Source organism: Dermacentor variabilis, chromosome 6 (assembly GCF_050947875.1).
Source record: "Dermacentor variabilis isolate Ectoservices chromosome 6, ASM5094787v1, whole genome shotgun sequence".
Classification (NCBI taxonomy): domain Eukaryota; kingdom Metazoa; phylum Arthropoda; class Arachnida; order Ixodida; family Ixodidae; genus Dermacentor; species Dermacentor variabilis.
In genome coordinates, this window is record NC_134573.1 from 18,265,199 (window position 1) to 18,289,941 (window position 24,743).

General features: G+C 46.4%; 1 protein-coding gene across 2 annotated transcripts in view; it reads left to right on the forward strand.

Moving 5' to 3' along the window:
- The window catches only part of LOC142584671 (formylglycine-generating enzyme), a 151,721-nt gene that overhangs the window by 23,180 nt on the left and 103,798 nt on the right, over nt 1–24,743 (forward strand). The window contains exons 2-3 of one of the 2 annotated variants that reach the window (XM_075694847.1): nt 5,649–5,857; nt 20,351–20,425. In XM_075694847.1, the coding sequence (XP_075550962.1) occupies nt 5,649–5,857; nt 20,351–20,425 (284 nt within the window). The remainder of the gene's footprint in view (nt 1–5,648; nt 5,858–20,350; nt 20,426–24,743) is intronic. The other variant, XM_075694848.1, reaches the window with a different exon arrangement.

Sequence of the window (24,743 nt, forward strand, 5' to 3'; positions counted from 1 at the left end):
TTTCCGTCATGTTTCAGGCTCGTTGTAGTGGCACCATGATTCGTCCCCAGTCACAATTGCAAACAAGAAGCCATCGCCCTCATTGTGATACCGGATCAGATGAGTCAAGGCAGCGCCGAACCTCTCTGTCATCTGGTGGTGGTTCAAAATCTTGGGCATACATTGCACACACAAAAGCCGATAACCGAGATTTTCATGAATTATAGTCTGAACCCAACTGTGGCTGCTGTTCGCACGCTCTGCCAGTTCATCGATGCTTATCCTCCGTTCTTGTCTAATCAGCTCAGTAACCTTTGCAATTGTGTTGAGGGTGATTGCACAGTGGCTTTGGATTGGTCTTGGATCGTATTTGCAACTTTCACGTCCTTTTTCAACCATTTGCTTCAGTGCTTCACAGTGACCAATGAAATGCAATGTTCAACATACATGGCAGCCATACGGCGACTAATTTCTTTTTGGGAAACACCTTAAGCTGGTCAAAAACCTCATAACACCACACTGTTCAACTTTTGGAGCGTCCATTATGTCACAAAACCATGTTCAACGCAATGTATGGGAGCATTAAAGAACATTTATCCTCAGACCTGCATGTCACTTTTGTAAATGAGACATGCCTGTGTGCTGCGCGCATGCCTCGCAGATAATGAACCCAACCATTATTGCGTGGGAAGAGTAGGTTCACCTTCATTTAGCTCGCCCTCGTATATTAGAAATGTTAAGATACATTGAAATATACAAATGCGAAGATACAGCTTGATATAGGGCAAAGAAGTGTCACTGGAAACAAAGTTCACTGCATGTATACACAAAACCTTGCAATGAGACATATAAATATACATATAACAAATCTACGTATATAAGAAAAAGTCACGGTATATAATGCATCAAACAAGACGAATAAACATGTTGTGCATTCACACATTCACAGAATCCTAAGGCCCCCCACCCCGATGTATCGCACACGATGGAAGGCGGTCCGCTTCCTCCCCACTTTTCTACATTGTGCACACAAGACTAATGCACCATCATCGGCTCACCTATGCCACCACCTACGCTTTCACTCACTCATGCAGCATGCATGACATGACATGACAGCATGACATGCAGCAGCATGCAGGGGCACCAAAATGAAAAACCTGAAGGCAAGCATGTTGGTCATAATCGAATGCCTACTTTGGGCACCTAATGTGATTACCGAGGGAATTCCGAAGAAAACGTGAGACGCTTGGTCCACAGAGAACCATACGCATACTGCTCGGTGTCCTACACCTCTGAGACAAGGCTTTTCGGAGAGGTTACGCTCAAGCGAGCACGTTGCAATCCATCGAGTTCCCACAGTGATGGCAGTAAGCGACCATTGTCTCTTTTTCTCGTCTGCTTGCCGGAAAGCATCTAAAACTCTGCCAGGTGAAAATCTACTCCGCCAGACAAAAACAAACGCGCACCAAAGTGACCGCACAGTAGACAGGGCAACATGAAAAGAATGTATCCGTGCTGGCTGGCTCTGGCAGCCCACGGGTAGCAAGAACAAGAAAATTAAAGCTGAATGTGGCCTCACGAATAAAAGTCAAACTAAAAACAATAATAATAATAAGACTGTAGTTATCTCTGCTGGGTTTAGTGTCTTGACATGGATGCTTTGGCGCATGTGAAAAAAATTTTGATATTCTTTTTGTGACATGATGACACAAATGAACCACCACAACGCTTCGTCTAATTAGACCTCGCTTCGTGCATTGTCAACCTGTCTGATAGTGTGTTGAGTTGGCTTCTCTCATATGGTCCTATGTACGACTTTAGAAAACTTGATGCACCTTTGGCATGTAACGTTTATAACATCTTGAAACCCCCAAAGTTGCGGAATGTAAAATCGAAAGCATGACCTTGTGGATGTCAATGCACCTTTTAAATCAAAAGTTTGAGAACCTTATACCCATTAAGTTTCAGAATTGAAATCCACGTGTTCCGTAGATTCCGTGGCCTCCGTGAGATGCCGCGACGAGCCTGCTCGCCATCAACACGCCCATGAAACTTTGTGCTGGGATGGCGTTCCTTGTGTTATGTGACTCCAAGTGCATGGGCACTGCCACAAAATCCAGCCCGAGTTTGCAATGTTTACGCTGAAATGTCTGTCTTTTCGAGTGCGAAAATGACATTCTAGACAAAATCCAGAATGATTTCCGGTGCCGGAGGTTGTTTTGGTTTGTAGTGCAGGACGGCAAGAAAAAATTTCGGCTACGCTCCTTAACAGTGACTATCTTAGAAGGCCAGCATTTTGAGTAAGTGTGCACTGGAGGCCAACAGTTTTAAAGAGAACAACAGTTTACCACCGTATGTCACACGAAGTGTAGAGGCTACATGTTCAGCTTTAAAAAGAACAAGGCTCTATCGTTGACTTGAAGTTTATAGCACTGTTCCGACGAAATATTTGTTCAGAAAGGAGCACGTCTATGTGTACATATATCATCATCATCAGCCTGTTTTATGTCCACTGCAGGAGGAACGCCTCTCCCTGCGATCACCAATTACCCCTGTCCTGCGCCAACCGATTCCAACTAGCGCCCGCGAATTTCCTAATTTCATCGCTGGATAGTCTTCTGCTGTTCTCGACTGTGTTTCCCTTCTCTTGGTACCCACTCTGTTACCCTAATGGTCCAACAGTTATCTAACCAGCATATTACGTGACCTGCCCAGCTCCATTTTTTTCCTCTTGATGTCAATTAGAATGTCACCTGTACCCGTTTGCTCTCCTATCTAAACTGCTCTCTTTCTGTAACTTGTTCTCCAGCTTCTTTGTCAGTCTCCAAGTCTCTGCCCCATAAGTCAGCACTGGTAAAATGCACTGATTGTACACCTTCCTTTTCAATGATAATGGTAAGCTTCCAGTCAGCAGCTGACAATATCTGCCATATGCGATCCAACCCATTTTTATTCTTCTATGAATTTCCTTCTCATGATCAGAGTTCCCTGTGATTAATTGACCTAGGTAAATGTACTCCTTCACAGACTCTAGAGGCTGACTGGCGATCCTGAACACTTGTTCGTTTGCCCGATTCTTCATCATTATCTTTGTCTTCTGCATATTAATCTCCAACCCCACCCTTACACTCCCTCTATTAAGGTCCTCAATCATTTGTTGTAACTCGTCTGCATTATTGCTGAATAGAACAATGTCATTGGCAAACCGAAGGTTGCCGAGATATTTGCCGTCGATCCTTACTCCTAAGCCTTCCCTGTTCAATAGCTTGAATACTTCTTCCAAACACGCAGTGAATAGCATTGGAGAGATTGTGTCTCTTTGTCTCACCCCATTCTTTATAGGTATCTTCCTACTTTTCTTGTGAAGAATTAAGGTGGCTGTGGAATCTCTGTAGATATTTTCCAGGTATTTATGTGAGCGGTCTGTACTCCTTGATTACGTAATGCCTCTATGACTGCTGGTATCTCTACTGAATCAAATGCCTTTTCGTAATCTATTAAAGCTGTATAGAGAGGCCTATTATACTCTGCATATTTCTCGATGACCTGATTAATGACAAGGATGTGATCCATTGTAGAGCATCCCTTCGTGAAGCCAGCCTGTTCCCTTGGTTGACTAAAGTTCAGTATTGCCCTTATTCTGTAGGAGATTATTTTGGTAAATATTTTATATAATAATGGGAGTAAGCTAATGGGCCTATAATTTTTCAATTCTTTGACGTCTTCCTTTTTGTGGATTAGTATAATGTTTGCATTCTTCCAGTTTTCTGGGACCGTTGCAGTTGATAGACACTTCGGATAAAGAGCCGCCAGTTTTCCAAGCATTATGTCTCCTCCATCTTTGATTAAATCGACTGTTATTCCATCTTCTCCTGCCGCCCTTCCTCGTTTCATGCCTTGCAAGGCTCTTCTGACGTCATCGCTGGTTATAGGAGGAGTTTTTTCTGTATCCTGTTCATCACTATTTCTAATAGAGGTATCCTGATTCCTCTGGGTATTGTACAAGTCAGTATCGAATTCTTCCGCTTCTTTTATAGGTATGTCTTCGAGATTGCAGATGATATTACCCTGCTTATCTTTCAGTGCATGCATCTTAGTTTTTCCTATGTCAAGTTTCTTTCTCACTGATTTCAGGCTGTGTCCATTTTTTACAACTTCTTCAATATTTATCACGTTATATTTTTGAATATCACTTATTTTTGCTTTGTTGATCAGTTTTAACAGTTCGTAGAATTCTATCTTATCTCTTGAGTTGGACATTTTCATTCTTTGTTGTTTCTTTATTAGGTCCTTTGTTACTTGGGAGAGCTTGCCTACTGGTTGCCTTAGTGCCTTGCCTCCCACTTCAATTGCGGCCTCTGAAGCTAGCGTAGTTACAGTTTCATTCATTAGCTCTATGTCAACATCATCTCTCTGTTCTAAGGCTGCATATTTGTTTGTAAGTACCAACCTGAATTTGTCTGCTTTTACCCTTACTGCCTCTAGGTTTATCTCTTTCTTCTTGACCAGTTTTGCTCTTTCTCTCTTCAAATTAAGGTGAATTAAGGTAAGGTCACTAACCTATGATCACTGCACTTTACCCTACCTGACACTTCTACATCCTGCACTATGCTGGGATCAGCAGAAAGTATGATGTCAATTTCATTTCTTGTTTCACCATTAGGGCTTTTCCAGGTCCACTTTCTGTTGCTACACTTCCTGAAAAAGGTGTTCATTATTCAAAGCTTATTCCTTTCTGCGAATTCTACCAGCATCTCTCCTCTAGTGCTCCTAGAATCGACGCCATAGTTGCCAATTGCTCATTCACCAGCCTGCTTTTTCCCAACTTTTGCATTGAAGTCGCCCATTACTACAGTATACTGAGCTTGCGCTTTTCTCATCGCTAATACAACATCTTCGTAAAACTGATCTACTTCCTCATCATCGTGACTAGATGTTGGAGCATAGGCTTGTACTACTTTTAATCTATGCCTCTTATTAAGTTTGATTACGACTACAGCTATCCTCTCATTAATGCTGTAGAATTCGCGAACACGAATTAGTCAGTGTTGCCCACTATGTCCTTTTCGATTAGAAATCCTACCCCGTATTGCTTCTTATCTAGGAGTCCTCTATAGCATAGGACATGTCCGTTATTCAGCAATGTATAAGCCTCACCAGTTCTAATCTCACTATGGCCAATGATATCCCAAACAATGTCTGATAGTTCTTCAGAGTCCTGCTAAGCTAGCCTCACTCGAGAGGGTTCGGGTGTTAAACATTGCAAGGGTCAGTTTCCATATATCTTACATTATATATGTGTGTGTGTACATGTATAGAGAAGCAGTACTTATATGTGTGTAGTGTTTTTTGCCTCCAAGCATAGCTCTGCAGTGTTCTTATCTGTTATGTTTCTTCCTCCAAAACAAGACTTACCTTGACTGAAGCGTAGTCATACCAGTGCTATTGAAAATCACATATGTTTGACATAGCAATTGAATATATAAATAAAGGCTGTGAGGCTTTTTATGGTAGCTGTCTGACTTGTAATAGGAGCTGGTGTGGGTTAGCAAAATGTTTAGAGGTGCTCCTTTGTCTACCCAGAGAATTGCTGCAAATGTGTTATCAGTGACAAAACTTGCACAAGAGGCACTTTTGAATGCGACTTCCATGTTGGGACTTCTGTCCAGGTTGGAGCAGCACAGAGCACCCGAGAACCAACCAGATGGTGTTTGTGCGGGGTGGTGAGTTTGAGATGGGGACAGACAAGCCCATCTTTGTAGCTGATGGCGAGAATCCTGCAAGGCCAGTTCGTGTTAATGACTTCTACATCGACGTGCACGAGGTCAGCAATGCTGAGTTCGAGCGTTTCGTTAAGGCCACCGGTCACAGAACTGAGGTAAGTCCTATGCAAATTTTGGAGATATGGACAGTCCAATGATGGGGGCAAACAGTTCCTTTTAGAGCGCGGAGCAACCTTTAATGACCCGCTCCTGCGACGAGTGGCGGCAGCGTAATGGAGCGAACGAGCACAACAGCAAAAGATAAAAGAGCGAACACGGAGTGGCAGATGAACGACACGAGCCACTAACACCGGAGACCATTCAAAACAGCCCCTTCAGTGACGTGTGCATGGGAAACTGGTTTCATGCGAACCCGCTCGATGCATACTCGTATCTGGTTTTAGCTGGAGCTCATTTCGTACTATCGTCTGCTCGCATCACCTGTCGTTCGCACTTGTTTTGATTTTCATGTTTTGCGATTGTTTTGTAATCTGATTGTATGCGCCGTACTAATTGTGTAGTACTATTTTCTGGAAACCAAGCGGCACCAGCGGTTACACTCGAACCTTTGACGAGTCATAAAAACCGATGTGCTTGACCTGCAGATCAGAGGTTCGACGATGTCTGACTCTGCTACACGTCTCTAAAATTATTTGCCTCAATATATCACGAAATGAAAACACATATAGAGCTGCACTCATATTTCACATTAATGAGTATCATAATCTTCGGTGAACTTCTTTAGTAATGACGTGCCATGATGGAATGATAATACAGATTTAGCAGCAGAAACAACAGCATGGTGAAAACAGTGAGAAAGTGTCTATGTAATGTTTTTGAGTCTGATAAATGTATATGCAAATAGGGGCAAGCTTGCAGTCTGAGCAGGTATTCGTCGTAGTCTTGTATTGCATTTTAATGTCGTGGCATCATGAAGCCTGCAGTAATCTGCTTTTCTGTCATATTCTCTAGGTAGCCACACATTACTGTATATACTAAGCTGCCTTCTGCTTCAATGGCAGACTTGTTCTGCACTTGTTAATTACATAACTTTGATTACTGGCAAAAGTTGGCATATTTTAGTAGGGGTGTGCGAATATACTAAACTTTCAAATAACTAATCCAATAGTGTTCTATTTGATTCAGTCTTCGGATAAAATAGTCACTATTCGTAAAAGCGAGTAGCATTTTTCAAATACTACTTTAATATTTCAAAACATCAGCTGTGCCAAATAAACATTAAACTGAAGCAAAAGTATGGTAAGTTTTCACCCCCACGGACATAGCATAGACATAAAACAAAATTATGCAGATCCCACGCACTGTAGGAATCGATGTAAGAGAAGCTTGCTGTGCTGGATGCTTTGTTTGACTATAATTAACGGTGATGACGGCTAAAGCTTAATTTCTTCAACGCTTAGGCTAACCCACGAATGGTGAGTTGATGTTACAAGTTACCTTGTATGCACCACTGCTCTTTGTCTGCACAATATACAGAACACACAGAAAGAGGTGTTTGCTTGAGGCATTGTTGTGCACCATATTTTATAACCTCTGAGAGGGTTGAGTGTTGTCATTTCCTCACTTGGCACATCGCATTGTGGCAGAAGTATTAAACTTGAATTGGTTATGGGGCTGTACATGCCAAAACAACACTCAGATTATGAGGCACGCTGTAGTGGCGGACTCCGGATTAATTTTGACATCCGTGATGTTCTTTAACGTATCCCAAATCTAAGTGCACATGTGTTTTCTATTTTGTCCCCGTTGAAATGCAGCTGCCGCGATTGGGATCAAATCCATTACCTCTAACAATGCCATAGCCGAAAAGCTAATGCAGCAAGCACAGAAGTGTCGATTTGATGGTCGACCGCTTCCGAAGTGTCTCCTGGACCCTGCGGTGAGCTTTAATTAATGCGACTCTGCTTCTGCATCCCTGCATAAGTTGCCCGCTGGACATATTTGCATGACGTTTATTTTTCAGAAATAGCAGCAACATGCTGTACCATACCTTGAACTTAAGCGTATCCCATTTCCCCGCAACAGCTGTCGTATAGTAGTGGGGTTTGCCTGCCTACTCATGTCACATGCCCCCCCTCACTTGTATGGGAACGGACTCTTCTCCTCCCTCTCCTTCTTCCCCACTTCTCCTCTCTACAGTTCTTTCCGTGTCCCCTCTGGCTTCACACATTAGTAGAAAGGCAAGTGCTGCAGTTTCTACAATGCTTCTGAGGGGAGTCGTGGATAATTACAGCTGTCAAGCGACTAAAGTAGCGACCCCCAGGGAGCTCCAGAGGGCATTGTGCACATTTGACGCAGTGGGATGAAAACTAGTTTCCCCTGTCGCCTTTCCTGTCTGACTCGCGCCTGTCATAACGCGCTCTGAACACGCCCCCGAGGCAGTGTGCGCGACAGCAGCAGCCACAGCATCCCACAGCAGCAGCAGCAGTGGGAAAGTCGAAGGAAGAGGCAAAGAAAGCTTCAATTTAATAAATTGCATAGTGGAGCAGGCTATGTCTCTTAGGTAGCCATACTTTACAGGCCGTACAGCAATCATTCATGCTCTCCCTGAACAGTCCTGTGTATGTGAAAAAACTACTTGTTTGCTCCTAATGCTCCATTTGTGCTTTTATTGTGATAGCAACTATATGGACACTCCAGGGGCATTTCTGCCACCGCCGTGTCGTTTCGTATAAAGTTCAAGGGCGATAAAAATGTCGCCGCGTGCTGTATTCAGTGTGTGAGGGTGAGCCGGTGAACGCGACTCAATCTCGTGATTGAGCCACATTCAGGCCGCAAGTGCGCCCTCTTGCGAGGCACGGGGGCGAGTTGAGGGGGGGGGGGGGAGTGCATTCTTCACCGGTGGCTGCTGTATCTTGAAAGCGATCTGCGACATGGCCAAAGTCCGCGGCCACGTGGGCTTCATCTTCAAAGCGATCCGCAGTGTGTGCAGAGTGCGCGTAGTGCTGATACCTTTGTATGCACTAAGCTCTCGATGTTTTGTTCGCGTTAAAGTAAGATATGCACAAAGGTCAATTAGCTCGCTGCTGCTGCTGCTGCTGCTGCTGCTGCAATTCCTCACTCCAGCGTTTCGACAGTAAGTTTTCACGGTCTTCAAGCGAGATGGGTTCATGTTTACCTGTGCAGGTGTGACACCTTCTCTGTTAATTCAGTTAGTAGGTGAATGTTTACGAGTTTATACGATGGATAAAATTACTATTCTTACTTAGTATAGCGATCTGCTAATTTGCTATCACAATCGGCGCTTCGCGTTTCAGGCGAAATCGCGACTTTTTAATAAACAATGCCTGATAATGTACTGTGTAATGACTGAAACTTGTTAACCTTAAGAATACTAGGACACGAACATTGTTTTATATTAATTTCGATAATGGCTGTTCATTATTCAAAAACTATTCAATATTCAATTTGATTTTATTCTCTTGTGGCACTATTCAATTCGTATTTGATTCGCATTTGATTTGGCCTCAAGAATCACTAATCGTACACCACTATATTTTAGGAGTGTAGTAAAAATGTCTGATGTGTATGGTTGCTGGTGCCCCCATAAGCTGGTGCCTAACCACCAACTTGACTGCGCCTCCGCAGAGCTCGAGCATCTGCAGCCACTCGGGTGTCCATGGGTGAGAGATAGATGCATTCAAACTGCAGTATATCAGAGTATAAATATGTTTCATCAATAAACATACTTCAAATATAAATATAAATTACAAAACCACTAAAAATTAGCTTTCCTTCTTTTGTAAGGAGAGAGTTTAGTTTACAATAAAAAGTGCCGAGACAAAATTGTGTAATCGCAATCACTGGCTTGCTTCTCACCAATAACTTGCATTGCATGAAAAGGGGACAAAATAAGGCACACGTGTACATATGGTACTGGCATTGAACTGAATCTTCATCGAAATATTGGCCTTTTGTTCAACAAGGCCTTTTCATCACCCTTCATAATGCTGCGTAAACATACCGGCACATTGAAGGGTTGCTGACAGTCTTGCACTGTCCATTTCCAATTATCTAACATTATATATATATATATATATATATATATATATATATATATATATATATATATATATATATATATATTGAAATGGGGTTTATTGTAGCTCGTTCGAGGGATCGCAGGTAGCTCTAGATCACGAGTCCTAGCGCTTCGCATCAACAACCCGCGCTCGTGTCTCGCGCCGCAGCGGTGGCAGTCCGCACAGTGCCACATGCAGATTACCCACTACAACTACAGTGCCACGTTCATATTACCCACTACAACTTCCCCCGGGGCGAAGAGGAGCCATCCTGGCGACCTAAGGCGATGATACGATAAGGGGGTCGTGGTACGGCTTCAGGCGGCTGACGTGAACAGTCTCGCGGCCACGGCGGCGTTTGTCCGGAGATGGCGTCACCGGTTCGACCACATAATTCACAGGCGAAGTACACGCGACGATCCGGTACGGACCTTGATATTTTGGAGCAAGCTTTGGGCTAAGGCCTGGAGCTTGGAAGGGCAGCCGAAGCCAGACGTGAGAGTCCACGGCGAAGGACTGTGTGGGCTGATCGTTGTCGTGGCGATCTTTGTGGATTCCTTGGGTATCCGACGTGAACGAGCGAGCAAGTTGGCGGCACTCTTCAGCATGGCGAGCAACTTCGGAAAGAGGGGTGAATTCAGAGGCATCCGGGTGATATGGTAGTACGGTGTCGAGGGTAGTGGATGGTTCACGGCCATAAAGAAGGAAAAATGGTGAGAAGCCTGTGGTAGCCTGAACGGCGGTGTTGTATGCGTACGTCACAAAAGGGAGGACATCGTCCCAATTGGAATGATCCGACGCAACATACATGGTGAGCATGTCCCCAAGGGTGCGGTTGAATCGTTCCGTTAGACCGTTAGTTTGTGGGTGATACGCCGTAGTGGTGCGGTGAATAGTGCGGCACGCGGCGAGGAGCTCATTAATAACTTCGGACAAGAAGACACGGCCTCGGTCACTGAGCAGTTCTCGCGGTGCGCCGTGCCGTAAGACGAAATGCCGTAAGATGAATGCGGCGACGTCGCGAGCAGCAGCCGAAGCAAGTGCAGCAGTTTCAGCATATCTGGTCAGGTGGTCTACTGCGACGATTATCCAACGATTGCCGGTAGCACTGCATGGAAGAGGCCCATAAAGGTCGATGCCAACCCGATCAAAAGGACGTGCAGGACAAGGTAAAGGTTGCAGAGGGCCTGTCGTATGAGAAGATGTCTTGCGTCGCTGACAGGCTGCACATGACCGAATGTATTTGCGGACATAAGAATACATGCCGCGCCAGTAGTACCGCTGGCGGAGCCGCTCGTAGGTTTTCAGGACGCCAGCATGAGCTTGTTGTGGGTCTGCATGGAAATACGTGCATACGTCGGAACGCAAATGGCGAGGGATGACTAGCAGCCATTTGCGACCGTCGGGCTGATAGTTTCGGCGGTACAAGATGGCGTCCCGTAGCACGAAGTGGGTGGCTTGGCGACGAATGGCTCGAGGGCATGTAGACGTTGAAGAACTGCTAAGAATGTCAATAAGAGACACAATCCACGGATCTTTTCTCTGTTCAGACGGCATGTCACTAACGGCAAGCGTAGCAACCGGGCACTCTATGGGTGAAGGTGGCCGTTCGTCGGATCGCATGGGCGCACGGGAGAGCGCATCTGCATCAGAATGTTGGCGCCCGGATCGATAAATGACGCGAATGTCAAATTCTTGGATCCGAAGAGCCCAACGTCCAAGACGCCCCGACGGGTCTTTCAGTGACGCAAGCCAGCAGAGCGCGTGGTGGTCTGTCACAACGTCGAACGGACGGCCATACAAGTAAGGGCGAAATTTGTTTAAGGCCCAAACTATAGCTAAACATTCTTTTTCCGTGACAGAATAATTGGATTCTGCCTTCGTGAGAGCACGACTCGCATATGCAACCACATATTCTGGAAAGCCAGGCTTCCGTTGTGCAAGGACGGCCCCAAGACCAACGCCGCTGGCGTCGGTATGAACTTCAGTCGGTGCACTCGGGTCGTAGTGGCGTAGAACAGGCGGTGAGGTAAGCCGACGGCGCAAAGTGGTGAAGGCTTGGTCACATGCCGGAGTCCAGTCGCGAAGGTCACCAGAGCCAGCCAGGAGCTTTGTCAGGGGAGCGATGATGCAGGCAAAATTGCGCACAAAGCGGCGAAAATAAGAGCAAAGACCGACGAAACTGCGGAGCTCTTTCACTGTAGTCGGCCGCGGAAATTCTGCGACAGCACGAAGTTTGTCAGGGTCGGGAAGGACGCCGTCTTTGGACACGACATGGCCAAGTATGGTCAGCTGGCGGGCTCCGAAGCGGCACTTTTTCAAGTTAAGTTGAAGGCCGGCGGTGGTAAGGCAAGTAAGGACTTCGCGTAGACGAGAGAGGTGAGTGGTGAAATCAGGGGAGAAAACTACCACGTCGTCTAAATAACACAAACACGTCTTCCATTTGAGGCCTCGTAGAAGATTGTCCATCATCCTTTCGAATGTCGCGGGTGCATTGCAGAGGCCGAATGGCATTACTGTAAACTCATACAGGCCATCAGGCGTAATAAAAGCTGTCTTCGAGCGGTCGGATTCAGCCACTGGCACTTGCCAATAGCCCGATCGCAAGTCCAAAGAAGAAAAGAATTCGGCACCATGAAGACAATCCAGGGCGTCATCTATGCGCGGTAGAGGATAGACATCTTTTCGTGTAATCTTGTTGAGGCGACGATAGTCCACACAGAAACGAATCGAGCCATCTTTTTTCTTAATGAGTACTACAGGAGATGACCAAGGACTGCAGGATGGCTTGATAACGCCACGTTCAAGCATGTCTTCAACTTGCTCGGCGATGACACGACGCTCGGTGGATGACACGCGGTACGGACGCTGGCGTAATGGTGCGTGGTGTCCCGTATCAATGTGGTGAGAGACGGTACTGGTGCGGCCTAATGATGCTTGGTTGCAGTCAAAAGAGGCGTGAAAATCATTTAAAAGAGTAATAAGCTGCTCACGTTGTGTCGGCTCGAGGTCATCGGCAATAGAGCGACAAAAAACATCCGGTGGTACTCGGTTAGATGGCACATGGGGTGCCAGTGCTGTTACGTTGGCAGTATCCACGTCGTCGGGAACAGGGAAATGCACAATAACGTCAGCGTCCACAGTCTGGATGGTACCAATAGTCTCGCCACAGTGCAAAGCCAAAGTGTACGAATTTGGGTTAGAAATCAGTATTGCTGCAGCCCCATGGTGAATTGTGAGGAGGGCGAAAGGCAACAATATAGGTAGGCGGCGAATGAAGACTGCAGCGGGTGAAAACATGACCGTCGCTTCGGCAAGCGATGCGCATGAAAGAGGGACAAATACCGCGCTGTGAGGGGGAAGGTCAGTATCTGAAGCTACACAGATCCTGGTAACATCATGAACTTGAAAGTCGTGAGACGGCAAATCGCACAGAACGGAGAACTGAACCTCAGCACGTGCACAGTCAATGACGGCGTGATGGCGCGACAGAAAATCCCAACCGAGAATCACATCGTGGGAGCAACAAGTTAGCACAAAGAAATCAATCGAATACAAAATGTCTCGAATCAACACCCTGGCAGTGCACATAGCGACAGGCTGAACTTGTTGTGCACTGGCTGTTCTAAGCAATAACACCGAAGGCATCATGGTCACTTTCCGTAATGCACGGCAAAGTTTCTCACTAATCACAGATACAGCAGCACCTGTATCGACGAGCGCAAGACATTTGATGCCATCAACAGACACTTCAATAACGTTAGCGGGGGAAAAACGAGGACTTTGATGTTCCGACGATGACGCAGTTCGTGCCTCAGGAACTGCGGAAATCAGTTTTCCGCCTCAGTAGTACTGGCATTGGGCCTACGACGCATGGGTGAGAGTGAGCGCCGACGAGGGGAAGGCGAACGACGAGTATTGTAGAGCTGTGACTGCGGTGCCGGTATGTCATCAGCAGCGTAGACTTCCGGTGGTGGTCGCTGAGGCATACGGTATGGTCGGAAGCCGGAGCTGGGTGGTCGCGCGGTGCCCACGAAGGCCGGCAAGCGCCGGCGGCAGAAGCGCGCTACATGTCCCGGTGTACCGCAGGCATAGCATATTGGGCGGTTGTCAGGAGTGCGCCAAGGATTTGTGCCTTGCTGCTGTGCGCTGAAAAAGGGAGCGACCTGCTGGCGAGGCGAGGGCGGATGAGAGAACACCGGCTGGGGAGGCGCTGAAGGCGGAGGCGAGAATCCCGGCAGACGAGGCGCCCGTGCAGCGGCTTCAGCATACGTGAGAGGCGCGGCCACGAGAGCCGGCTGACACGGAGGTGGAAGAGCTTCGGTCACTTGCTCTTGAATTACCTGTCGGATCGCTGGAGCCAAATATTGAGAAGGCTTCTCCGTGGTCGGCAAAATCGAGAGCTGTCGCGCGACCTCCTCGCGCACAAATTCTTTTATTTGCGTCAGCAAAGTTGTGTGGTTGTCGCCAATAACCAATGCTGCTAACGAATCTTCCGTAGGCGGTGGGCGCCGAGCTAAGATGCGTTGTTTCCGTAGCTCGTCAAAACTTTGGCACAAGTTGATAACTTCGGCCACGGTATGCGGATCCTTCGCTAGCAACATTTGAAATGCGTCCTCATCAATGCCTTTCATAATGTGTTTTATCTTGTCCTGTTCCGCCATTGACGGATTCACGCGCTTACACAGGTCAATGACATCTTCGATGTAACTTGTGAACGTTTCACCGTGATGTTGCGCGCGCCCCCGTAAGCGTTGTTCTGCGCGAAGCTTGCGCACAGCGGGGCGCCCGAACACTTCTGTGAAACTTGTCTTGAATCTGCTCCACGTTGTGAAATCGTGTTCGTGGTTTCGGAACCAGAGGTTCGCGACGCCGGTTAAGTAAAACAGCACATTGTGCAACTTCGTGACGTCGTCCCACTTGTTATGCTGGCTCACCCTTTCGTAAGATGACAACCAATCCTCCACGTCATGATCATCGGTGCCGCTAAAGATGGCAGGATCACGCTGGCGCAATGCACCGGAAACGATGACCGTCGGAGGCTGTGGTGCATCTTCCTGGGTGGTTTCGTCAGGCATGGTCGCAGCAGTCGGTAGCGTCCGGCTTCGGAGTTCCAGTTTTCGAGGTTACCCCGCAGCTCCACCAAATGAAATGGGGTTTATTGTAGCTCGTTCGAGGGATCGCAGGTAGCTCTAGATCACGAGTCCTAGCGCTTCGCATCAACAACCCGCGCTCGTGTCTCGCGCCGCAGCGGTGGCAGTCCGCACAGTGCCACATGCAGATTACCCACTACAACTACAGTGCCACGTTCATATTACCCACTACAATATATATATATATATATATATATATATATGTATATATATATATATGTTGTCACAGGGTGCTACCAAAGAAAAAACTAAGTCAGTGCCAAAGACTACAAAGAAGACGGATTACTATTTGTATACAATAGAACCTCATTGATATGTTCCCATTATGTGCGTTTTCTTGGTGCCAGCATTCGCCACCAAGAACACGAAAAAGAGCCCGATAGAGTTACGCTCATTTTTGCTGGTTCAGATGTTCCCGACCGTGTTCGCCGACCGTGTTCGCTGCTATCGTTGTGCTATAAGTGTAGCCTGTTTTTGTGGGCACAGGTTCGCCCAATAAAAGTTAGTTTTGTCTTTCACAGTATTTGCTACTGTGTTCTTCAACGTCACCACCACGTGACAGTATGATACATTTTCCGGCCACTAGACCACCTATAAACAAGAAAATGCACAAGGTGCACGCGATCGAGCACAGTGCAGTCAAATCCACTTATAACGATAGCAGCCTTAACAATACATCGCTTATAACAATGAAAACCTGCTGCACCGTCAACTTCTGCATGTTTATCATGGGGAAATAACCCACTTACTACAATGTCCCCATGGCACATCAGTTATAACGATGAAGTTTGGCTGCTGGGTGTCTGTGCCGAAAAGTAATGGAATGCGAAATCTTTGAAAAGAGAAAAGAAAAAGTGAAATGCGAGCCTCTGCATGACCATCCGCCACCCCAACTGCCGCCACACACTTCTCTCCATGAGAAATGCACGCCAGCCTTGCGCGCATCCCCCCCGACACCTTTCCATCCCTCTGAACGTGAATGCGCTGCCCCCATAGCTCTGCGCCACGCCACCTTCCGAAACACAAATGGACCGCGCGAACTTCGCTGACAACGCTGCCGGCACTGCTCCCAAACTGCTCGCTTGGCCCTCACAGTTGGTCCTTTATTCTCTGGCCCTCATTCTGCACAATTTTTCTAATGGATTCACTCCTGCTTGGCTTTGTTCATTGCATCGAATTCATTCCTGGCGACATTGTTTCTCAGCCTCATTTGACTTGCCGCCAGAACAGAAGATGGCTGATCCGCCTGCTGATCATCAGCAATGATGCACGACGTTGCCAGTGAAAAAGAAAGCACACTGCTATAGATTTGGAAACTAAGTGCTCCTAACTCATGAGGCAATCATTGCAAACTTGCTTGCATCGGATAGTGACCATGATGGCCACGACAGCAGCACTGATGTGATAGGGCAGGCTACCTCAACATTGTCCCCAAGGGACGTCCTGTAGATGATTCAGTCCCTCATGGGCTTGTTTTCACAAGGGACATTCTGCTTCACTACGTGGAGCACCTGGACACCTGGGAGAAGGATGTCGGCAAGCTTTATGTAAAGCAAGCAAGGCTGACGAACATGCGGTTTTCTCGTGCAAGCCAGTGGGAAGTGCTTGGTGAGATGTTTGTGGTGATCTCGCTCCAGCGTTTCTTCTGGATTTCTCAAGCTGAGGTGCTGCCACGGCAACGTTTCCGCATTTTTTAAAAGGCACCTCTTGGGGCCACGAAAGCGATGCCTTGGTGGAGCTCGTATGTCACTTGCCGCCCGAGACCCTTCTTTACAGTTATTATAGAAGCAGTGCCATTCTTGAACGCCGACAGCCGCAGCTTGTTAACAACATGCAGAGCATGCAGGAAGCAGAGTTAAACAGTTAAATGACTCAACACAATCGGAAGCCGAATGGAGGAAGGTGATGGGGAGGAGAACTGACCTCCCCTCCATTATAGCTTTCTCGGAACGGCTACGCCATCCCCTATTTTGATATTCTTTTTCATGGAACCCGGTTATAACGATTATTGCTTCTAACAATGGAATTTTCGTGGCTCTTGAATATTGTTAGAAGTGGATTCGACTGTATATGCATAGCTGCCTGCTGCTGCAGCTTCGCCACAATACTTGCCCGCCTGTCTCATGTGAAAACGCTGGCGCACACTCAGTTTCTCATTTCGGTGCCAGGAAATCTTCGGGGTCGTTGCACATGGCATTCACAGCTATCACCACCAATCCTATTGCGATAAACATCTTTAACCGCCTGTCTCGCGTGAAAATGACAGTGCATGCAGTTTCTCATTCCGATACCAGCAAATCTCTGCCTGGGCCATCAAACACTGAATTCACACTATCGCTGCCAAACCTATTGTGATAAGCACCTTCACCTATCTGTTTTACAGTACGTGGCACGTAGTGTGATTGGTAGCGTACTGCACGTTTTTACCAGGTGATTATCCAAATGTGCTGCCATCCCCTGCTGCAGGCGGCGCAATGCGGGTATCACATTTCTCTTCGGCGGCATCCGGCATCACCCAATAGCTTGATTTCATTTCGGTTTCCCGTCGCCCTCTTAAAACACCACGCAATAGGAAAACAACATAATGCATCTCGGATGCCGGAGCACCACCAGCTCGACGTGCGTCGGAGTCTCGTGCTGTAACGATCCCCGTGATGCTTTGCAGTACGTAGATGTCAACAATAATTGAGTCTATCAAATTTTTTAGTTATTTCGGATCGTATGTTTTCCCACCAAGTACGTTTTCTCTCGTGGTTTTTTCCAAGATGTTTGAACAAGGTTCTACTGTATATATGTAGCGGCACAACTATCGGTTCCAGAGCCAGTGAAGAAAAAAATGGCCCACTAGCATGTAGTGCGAGAATAGAACACGCTAGCGCACTCTACCTAAACAGCCGCGGTATCGCCCACTCCCGAGATCTTGTGACACCATCGCTGGCCGGCCTGAATAAACCGTGGCCACGGCGGCTATGTCTTTGTGCCGCCTCCCACAAATTGGTGACCTGAATGAGTGAACCCAACCATGCCAGCATTAATGCACTGACTCTGCCAAGGTGTGAGTGACGCAGCCTCACGCAATCTGGCAGATGTCCCGTGGTTCTAGGGTGTCCGGGATTTCGACGTCGACATGCCGGACATCTGGTTCATCCAGCTGGGCAGCCACTTCCGTTTCAACAAGGTTCCAGGCTCCGGCTGAATTCCAGGCTCCGGCTGCCACCCCCTGGCCCCGCCTTCTACGGGGACTTGCAGACAGCCGTCCTTGCTCACTACGTCACCTCAAGCACTCAGTCACAACAGCTCTCGCCACCTGACCATCACATTATTCTGCATCTTGTCGTCCCACATCGCCTGTACCCACCCGTACCGATTGTCAGCATGCACCGGCCTTAGCATCAAGCCTCTACTTGATCTGCAAGCCTACTCCCCAGCTCAGAGGCAGCTGTCTGACAGCTCTTTCCAAGGAATTCGCTCAGCCAAATGTGAGCGCTGTCAGCTGCTGTACAGCTTGTCGCTCTCATTCCTTGAACGTTTCCACATGCTGTGCGCTTTTCATTCGGGGGCACTTCACTCATCACTGATACGGAGGCTCTCCCATTGGCTCCACTAGGCACAAATTTCACTCTCGCAGGCAGGGCAATGCCACAAGCACAACCTTTGCGATTGCTTCAGCGACGATCGCATCCCTGATGCTATCGGCATTCGAGACTTCACCGCAAGCAGCAGCAGGCAAGCCTTCCGATGTTCTGTGCTCACACCTTCTGCGGACGCATAGCCTACCACAGTTTTACAGTAGCAGCTGTGCCATCTAGCTTCTTCAGCTTGAGAACCACTTCTACATCAACAATGCAAGTGACCAACACTTTCGCTATCTCCATGCAAGTTGTGAGCTGCCAGGCAGTCTTCTTTCAGAGCTCCGACTTCTACAGGCCTGGGCATACACGACAATCAGGAGCAGGTTGTGCTTTCGCACTACAGCATCACTGTGGCTATGCCTTGCTCACAACCTACACTGCCAGTCCTGCCTGGTACATCTCTCTCGTATTGTGGAACCCAATACTGCCACTACCAACGCCACTACCAATGCCACTGCCACCGCTGCAAGCCGTTTGACGACACCGTCTTCTTCGTTGTTCCCCTCAACTGCCTGAACTCTCGGCACGTGCCCAAAAACAGGCCGGTATGCCTCAACTCAGCTTGCCGAGTTGCAAAGTATAAAACAACGCACCTTTTGCCCATATTTCAGTCATGCTTTGCAATAGGAGAGGGGACCTGTAGCAGCATGACTATTGCCTCCAGAGCCGGTGAAGAAGACGGCTCACGAGCTTGTAGTGCGAGAACAGAACACGCTAGGGCGTGTTCTATTTGTGGACCATGGCTGTGTACCATGTTCTGTCACTTGTGCCATGGCTGGCCGGCCTAAATCGTGGGTGCGGCAGTTACCCCTACATGCTGCCTCCCACTTAAGGCAAAAGCCTTAAGTGGCGCGTTGCAATGGCTCATACCTGAAAAATGCGGCATCTTGTTGAGTGGTATAAGAAATATTGAAACGGGCAGAGATATAAGGCTAAATGGGACCGTGTTTACTCTGCAGATGATAGGTCGGCACATCCAGTATGGCTGAACGTTAGGTTAGCCCCACTACGTCGTCTCTTTCGTCTCGTTGGTGATCGTCGACATTGTCCCTCTCGTGGCACTGTGACATAACCCCCGGCGGTAAAAGCACCGGCCCAGCACCTTCTAGATGGCAGCCGCATGATATGGCTTGAGAAGACCCACGTGGATGATATCAGTTGACGTGGACGATGGGGAAGCATCGGCTGGGGCTACTTCATAAGTCACATCACTGAGCTGTCAGACAATGCAGTAAGGGCCAGAGTACCGGGAGAGCAGTTTTTTCGGTAGGCCCACACGCCGTGAAGGAGTCCAAAGCAGGACGAGGTCGCCGGCAGAGAACTGGACATCACGATGACGGTTGTCATAAAGAGACTTATGTCTTGCCTGCGACTCAGAAAGGTGACGGTAGGCAATCTGGCATGCCTGGGCAGCTGTAGCTATAGCATTTTTCCCTTTCAAGATTCATAATTGATTGAAAGTGGCACACACAACGAAGAATAACGAGACACAATGAGTACAGACTGGAACTAAATCTTATTCATACACAAAATAAATACGTGCGAAAAACATGGAGAGGAGAAAACAAAAAAAAACTGGGATAAGTGTAATTTCACCTTTTTTTTCTTCCTCCATGTCTTTCTCACTTATTTATTCCATGTGTGAATAAAATTTAGTTCCAGTCTGTGCTCGTTGTGTCTCGTTCTTCTTCATTGTGTGTGTTTGCACTTCCAGTCCACCATGAATGTATCTTTATGTTGTTTACTTACATCTTATTTGAGGAAACTTTTTTTTTTTTCAGGCAGAAACTTTTGGTGACTCTTTTGTGCTTGACAGTGCCATCAGCGAGGAAACCAAGAAAGGAATCACTCAGGCAGTAAGCATCCTTGTGAACAATTGCATGCACTCTTAGCAGTTATTTATTTTGTCAAAGTGTAGTGATACATGCCCATTACAGTGGTTTGTAATTTTAATGAACTGTTGTTGATGCATAATGGTGTGATCTTTATTTTCCACAAGTATGCCGATAGGTTGCTTTTACTGTATCAATTAGGGGAATGTTGCCCTGGCATCAAGTGCATATCTCTTTCAAGCACAGTGTGGGGAACTGTGTACACCAAGATGATGATTATAATTGGAATTACTAATAAAAATATTAATGTTTAAAATATGCCTCATACATTTTGAGACACCTATGATTAGACGTAGACTATAAGCTAATTAGTATATGAGCAAAGTGTGTTGGAGAAAAAACTTGGAAGATGAACATGTGGCCATAGATGGGGACAAGCACAGTGTGGGGAACTGTGTACACCAAGATGATGATTATAATTGGAATTACTAATAAAAATATTAATGTTTAAAATATGCCTCATACATTTTGAGACACCTATGATTAGACGTAGACTATAAAGCTAATTAGTATATGAGCAAAGTGTGTTGGAGAAAAAACTTGGAAGATGAACATGTGGCCATAGATGGGGACAATATGTGTCCATGTAGTGGGTTGTTGTTCTGCTTAACAGTGGTGATATACTGTGGTGATATACCAGGTCTGACCATTTTGAGCCGATAAGCACAGCGCATGCACTGCACGCTAACGATCGTGTCTGCATAGTACTTCATCCCTGTGCACCACGGAAAGAGCTTAAATTTCAAACCAAGTGCCATTTTTTCACAATTGCCATGCTCCCAGCTGGAGAGTCGACGTATATCGCACAGGTGCACCTACATGCATGGCAGTGCTATGATGTCGTTCATAGTGGCACGTGATTTTGGCAATTATTCAAAGCAACAGCAGTTATTTGTTTGATCTATTGCTTAAAATAGAAGAATTAATGTTTAGAGAAATAATAAAACATACAAACTATGTCTGCATGTTTTTGTTTTACTTTGTGCCGTAGCAAGAAAGATGTACTTCCGTTTGGTCTGCTTGTTCCCATCTCGTGCAGTAGCGCTTGCAGAGAGTGAAACTATGTCGTTCTCTACGATGTTCCGGCGTGAGATTATGCTCTGATCCACTTGCATCTATCTGCCTCAGTCTTCGTGTAACACTGGCTTATACTGGTAGTCAGGTGTTCTCATGCACAGCGCGCAAAATCGTGCGCTGCACAAAACAAAACAAACGCAATAGCTCACGCAAGAGACTACCAGTGGAAGTGCACCACAGACCAAAAAATGCGAGGAAGAAAAAGGAGGTGGGGCCCGTGACATATGCACCATGCGATCCTCCAGCTCAGGTATGGGAGAATGCAGGGAAGGAATTTCGCTGGCGGAGGCTAGATGGGTGCAAGTAGAGAGAGCGTTATGTTTGCGGTGACACTTGCCTCCTGAAATCATGAGTTTGCAGCACTAAAATATCTCCATCTCAGCTATTCATGAACCAATTTGAAAAATTCTTGCAGTAGAATGCTCCTTAGAGGGCATGTAACAACTACCAGCATATAACCAAAATTTGCTATGTGTGAGGGGCTCTTTAACGCGCATCGCAGCGCACATTGCAGTGCCGTGGCAGCTCAATTGGTGGAGCATCGCACGCGAAATGCGAAGGTTGTGGGTTCGGTTCCCACCTGCGGCAAGTTGTTTTTTCACCCCCTTTAATTTCCAGTAGTTTATTGTTTCTTTATTTCATTTATTAAGCACAAAGTAATTTTTCCTATGTTGTCTTTGGTGTCAGTTTTTGTTGGCTTCTCGTGATATGACTAATAAAAATCGGGCCCCTCGGTTAACCCCCTTTCTTCTCGTTCATTCTGCCTAGGTTAGATTACGCCATTGTTATCTGGGATCCATTCACAAAAACAAATATTGAAAAGCTGGAAATGATTCAGAAAAGAGCAGTTCGCTTTATATACAATCGTTATGACCGCACATCTGTAACAGACTTGTTAACCAGAGCTAATTTAAAACCTCTAGCCATGAGAAACCATCATTCACGTTTAAAATTTCTATATCAAATACCAGCGGGACGTGTTATGGTTGATGCATCTACAGTTATTCGATTTTCCTCAGGTTATAACACCAGACAACGGCATGATCAAGCATTAGCACCATACCAAACACATAATAATTGTTTTAAATATTCATTTTTCCTAAGTACGATTCGTGATTGGAATTTATTAAGAAATGACTAAGTGTTACAGCCCTCCTTGGCTTAGTTTCTCTCAAGCTTGTGCATATAAATCTCGTTCTTTATATATATTTTGCTTTTGTGCTTCGCTAACCTGCTTTGTAAATGTATTGCTCTAGATGAACCGAGGGCGTGTATACTGTATGTATGTGTGTGTGTAGTATGTGTTTATGGATATGTCGTATCGGTATATATCTCTGTATATGTTTGTATATCTATGAGTATATGGATTGCATTGTATACATTCTTCTTTTTTTTTCTTTTTTCTCTGTCTCTCTTGTCTGCGAATATTATTGTATCAGATCATGTATCACTCATTTCCCACCCTACTAAAATCCAGACCAGGGATTGTAGTATTTATAAATAAATAAATAAAATAAATAATAAATAAAATAAACTCCTGGTCTTTTGTTTGTTGCACAGTTCAAAAGCACTTAGCATGATTTCGTCGGGGTACAGTATATTTAACAGAGTGATAAATTATCTTTGTTTTTGTAGCAGTTATGTTCTGTTAGTGCAGGGGCTTGTAAAGGTGTACCATATAGACTCGTATAAAGGCTGCACCCCCAACTTAGCAGCCCAAAACTTGGAAAAACAAAAACATTTCAGGGGAGAAGCAACTGCGTTTGGTGCCACACTGCCGTGCCCGCACATCGGCGAATTTTCATGCGCTGCATACTTCCGCATGCCACTACTATGTGGCGAGAGCTGCATGTCGACCTTGAATGCAACAATATGTAGTCCCAGCGACACTGATGCGTCCTGTTCCAGCATGTACACCTTACATTTCTACTGACCTTGCCAATGCAATCCAGGTCTTTGGCCTGCTCTCTACCCACATTACCTTGAACCCTTTCCCATACTGAAGAGGCGAGAGTCCACACACATCGTGGACATTCATGGCTAAACTGACACCATCGCACTTGACTGGCTGAAGCCAGTCGTGGCGTCGACGTGATCGCTCTTGGAAAGAAGATGAGGTCAAGTGATGTGGGAGTGGTGTGGGAACTTAGCTGGCTGGCGCTGGGGACCAAAAATATAAAAAAAGATCAGTTGAGATTGAGCTCCAGCACTGGAACAATTGTCTCCCTCTCTCGTGTGCACTACAGGTACATACTGGGTGTGCACAAGTTGCCGATTGCACTGGCACAATTCTGACCAAGAGTTCGGTCCCGTGTAAGGGCCGCACTTTGTCAAAATTGTTAAAAAGGAAGTGTGGCACTTACATGATTTATTACAGTATGACGACAAGTCAAACAAAGTGTTCGATGATAAAGAGCATGTAATTGCCAATTTCTTCCTTTTTTTTTTCGCACACGTTTTAAAGGGACACTAAAGGTTACCAGAAACTCAAGTTAAAGTGGTAGAGCAATGTTCTAGAACGTCTAAGGCGTCAATATAATCGCGAACAGAGCTTTAGTAACCGAGAAATTGAGGTAAATGCATGACACGATTTGAGACCCCCCAGCGACATTCCGGTACTAGCCCGATGACGAAAGGTCTCCTCATAATTTGTGTTACTAATACTCAACTACTCGTATTAAAAATATCATTTCATTCGATTATAAGCCGGAAAAAATGCTACTTGTCTACGTCTATTCGATTCTAGGAAAAAATAACATTTTGACGTTACCCTTCAGTAATATGGGTGTTCGAAAGGTTTCGTTTTCGCTCGACTCTGCGCCGCGCACGCTTTGGAGTTTCAGTAGTTTCGTTATCGCGTCGTGCTGTGAGGGTTCTGCTCGCGAAACTTTCATTTGGAACAAGCAGCGAGAATCCCACGTCCATGTGATGTCGTGGGAAGCCCTCGTTGCTTTCCCGCTCCGGAGAGCCGGTGTCGAGGCCGCCGTCGTAGTACGCAACGACGCCGGCAGTGCGAGCCCTCAGAAGCAGGTCGCGCTCGTCGGTGCTCAAATCGCTGAAGTTGAGCTCACCATCGCGAGCCAATCTGTCGGTGTCAGGTTCCATTGCGACGAGCGTCGAAGTTAGCGTCATAGAATGAAGTACCAGCTTATGGGCGTCTTGCGCTGGAGTGTGAGGTATAGTAGCGGCGCCTGGTGGCGGTGCA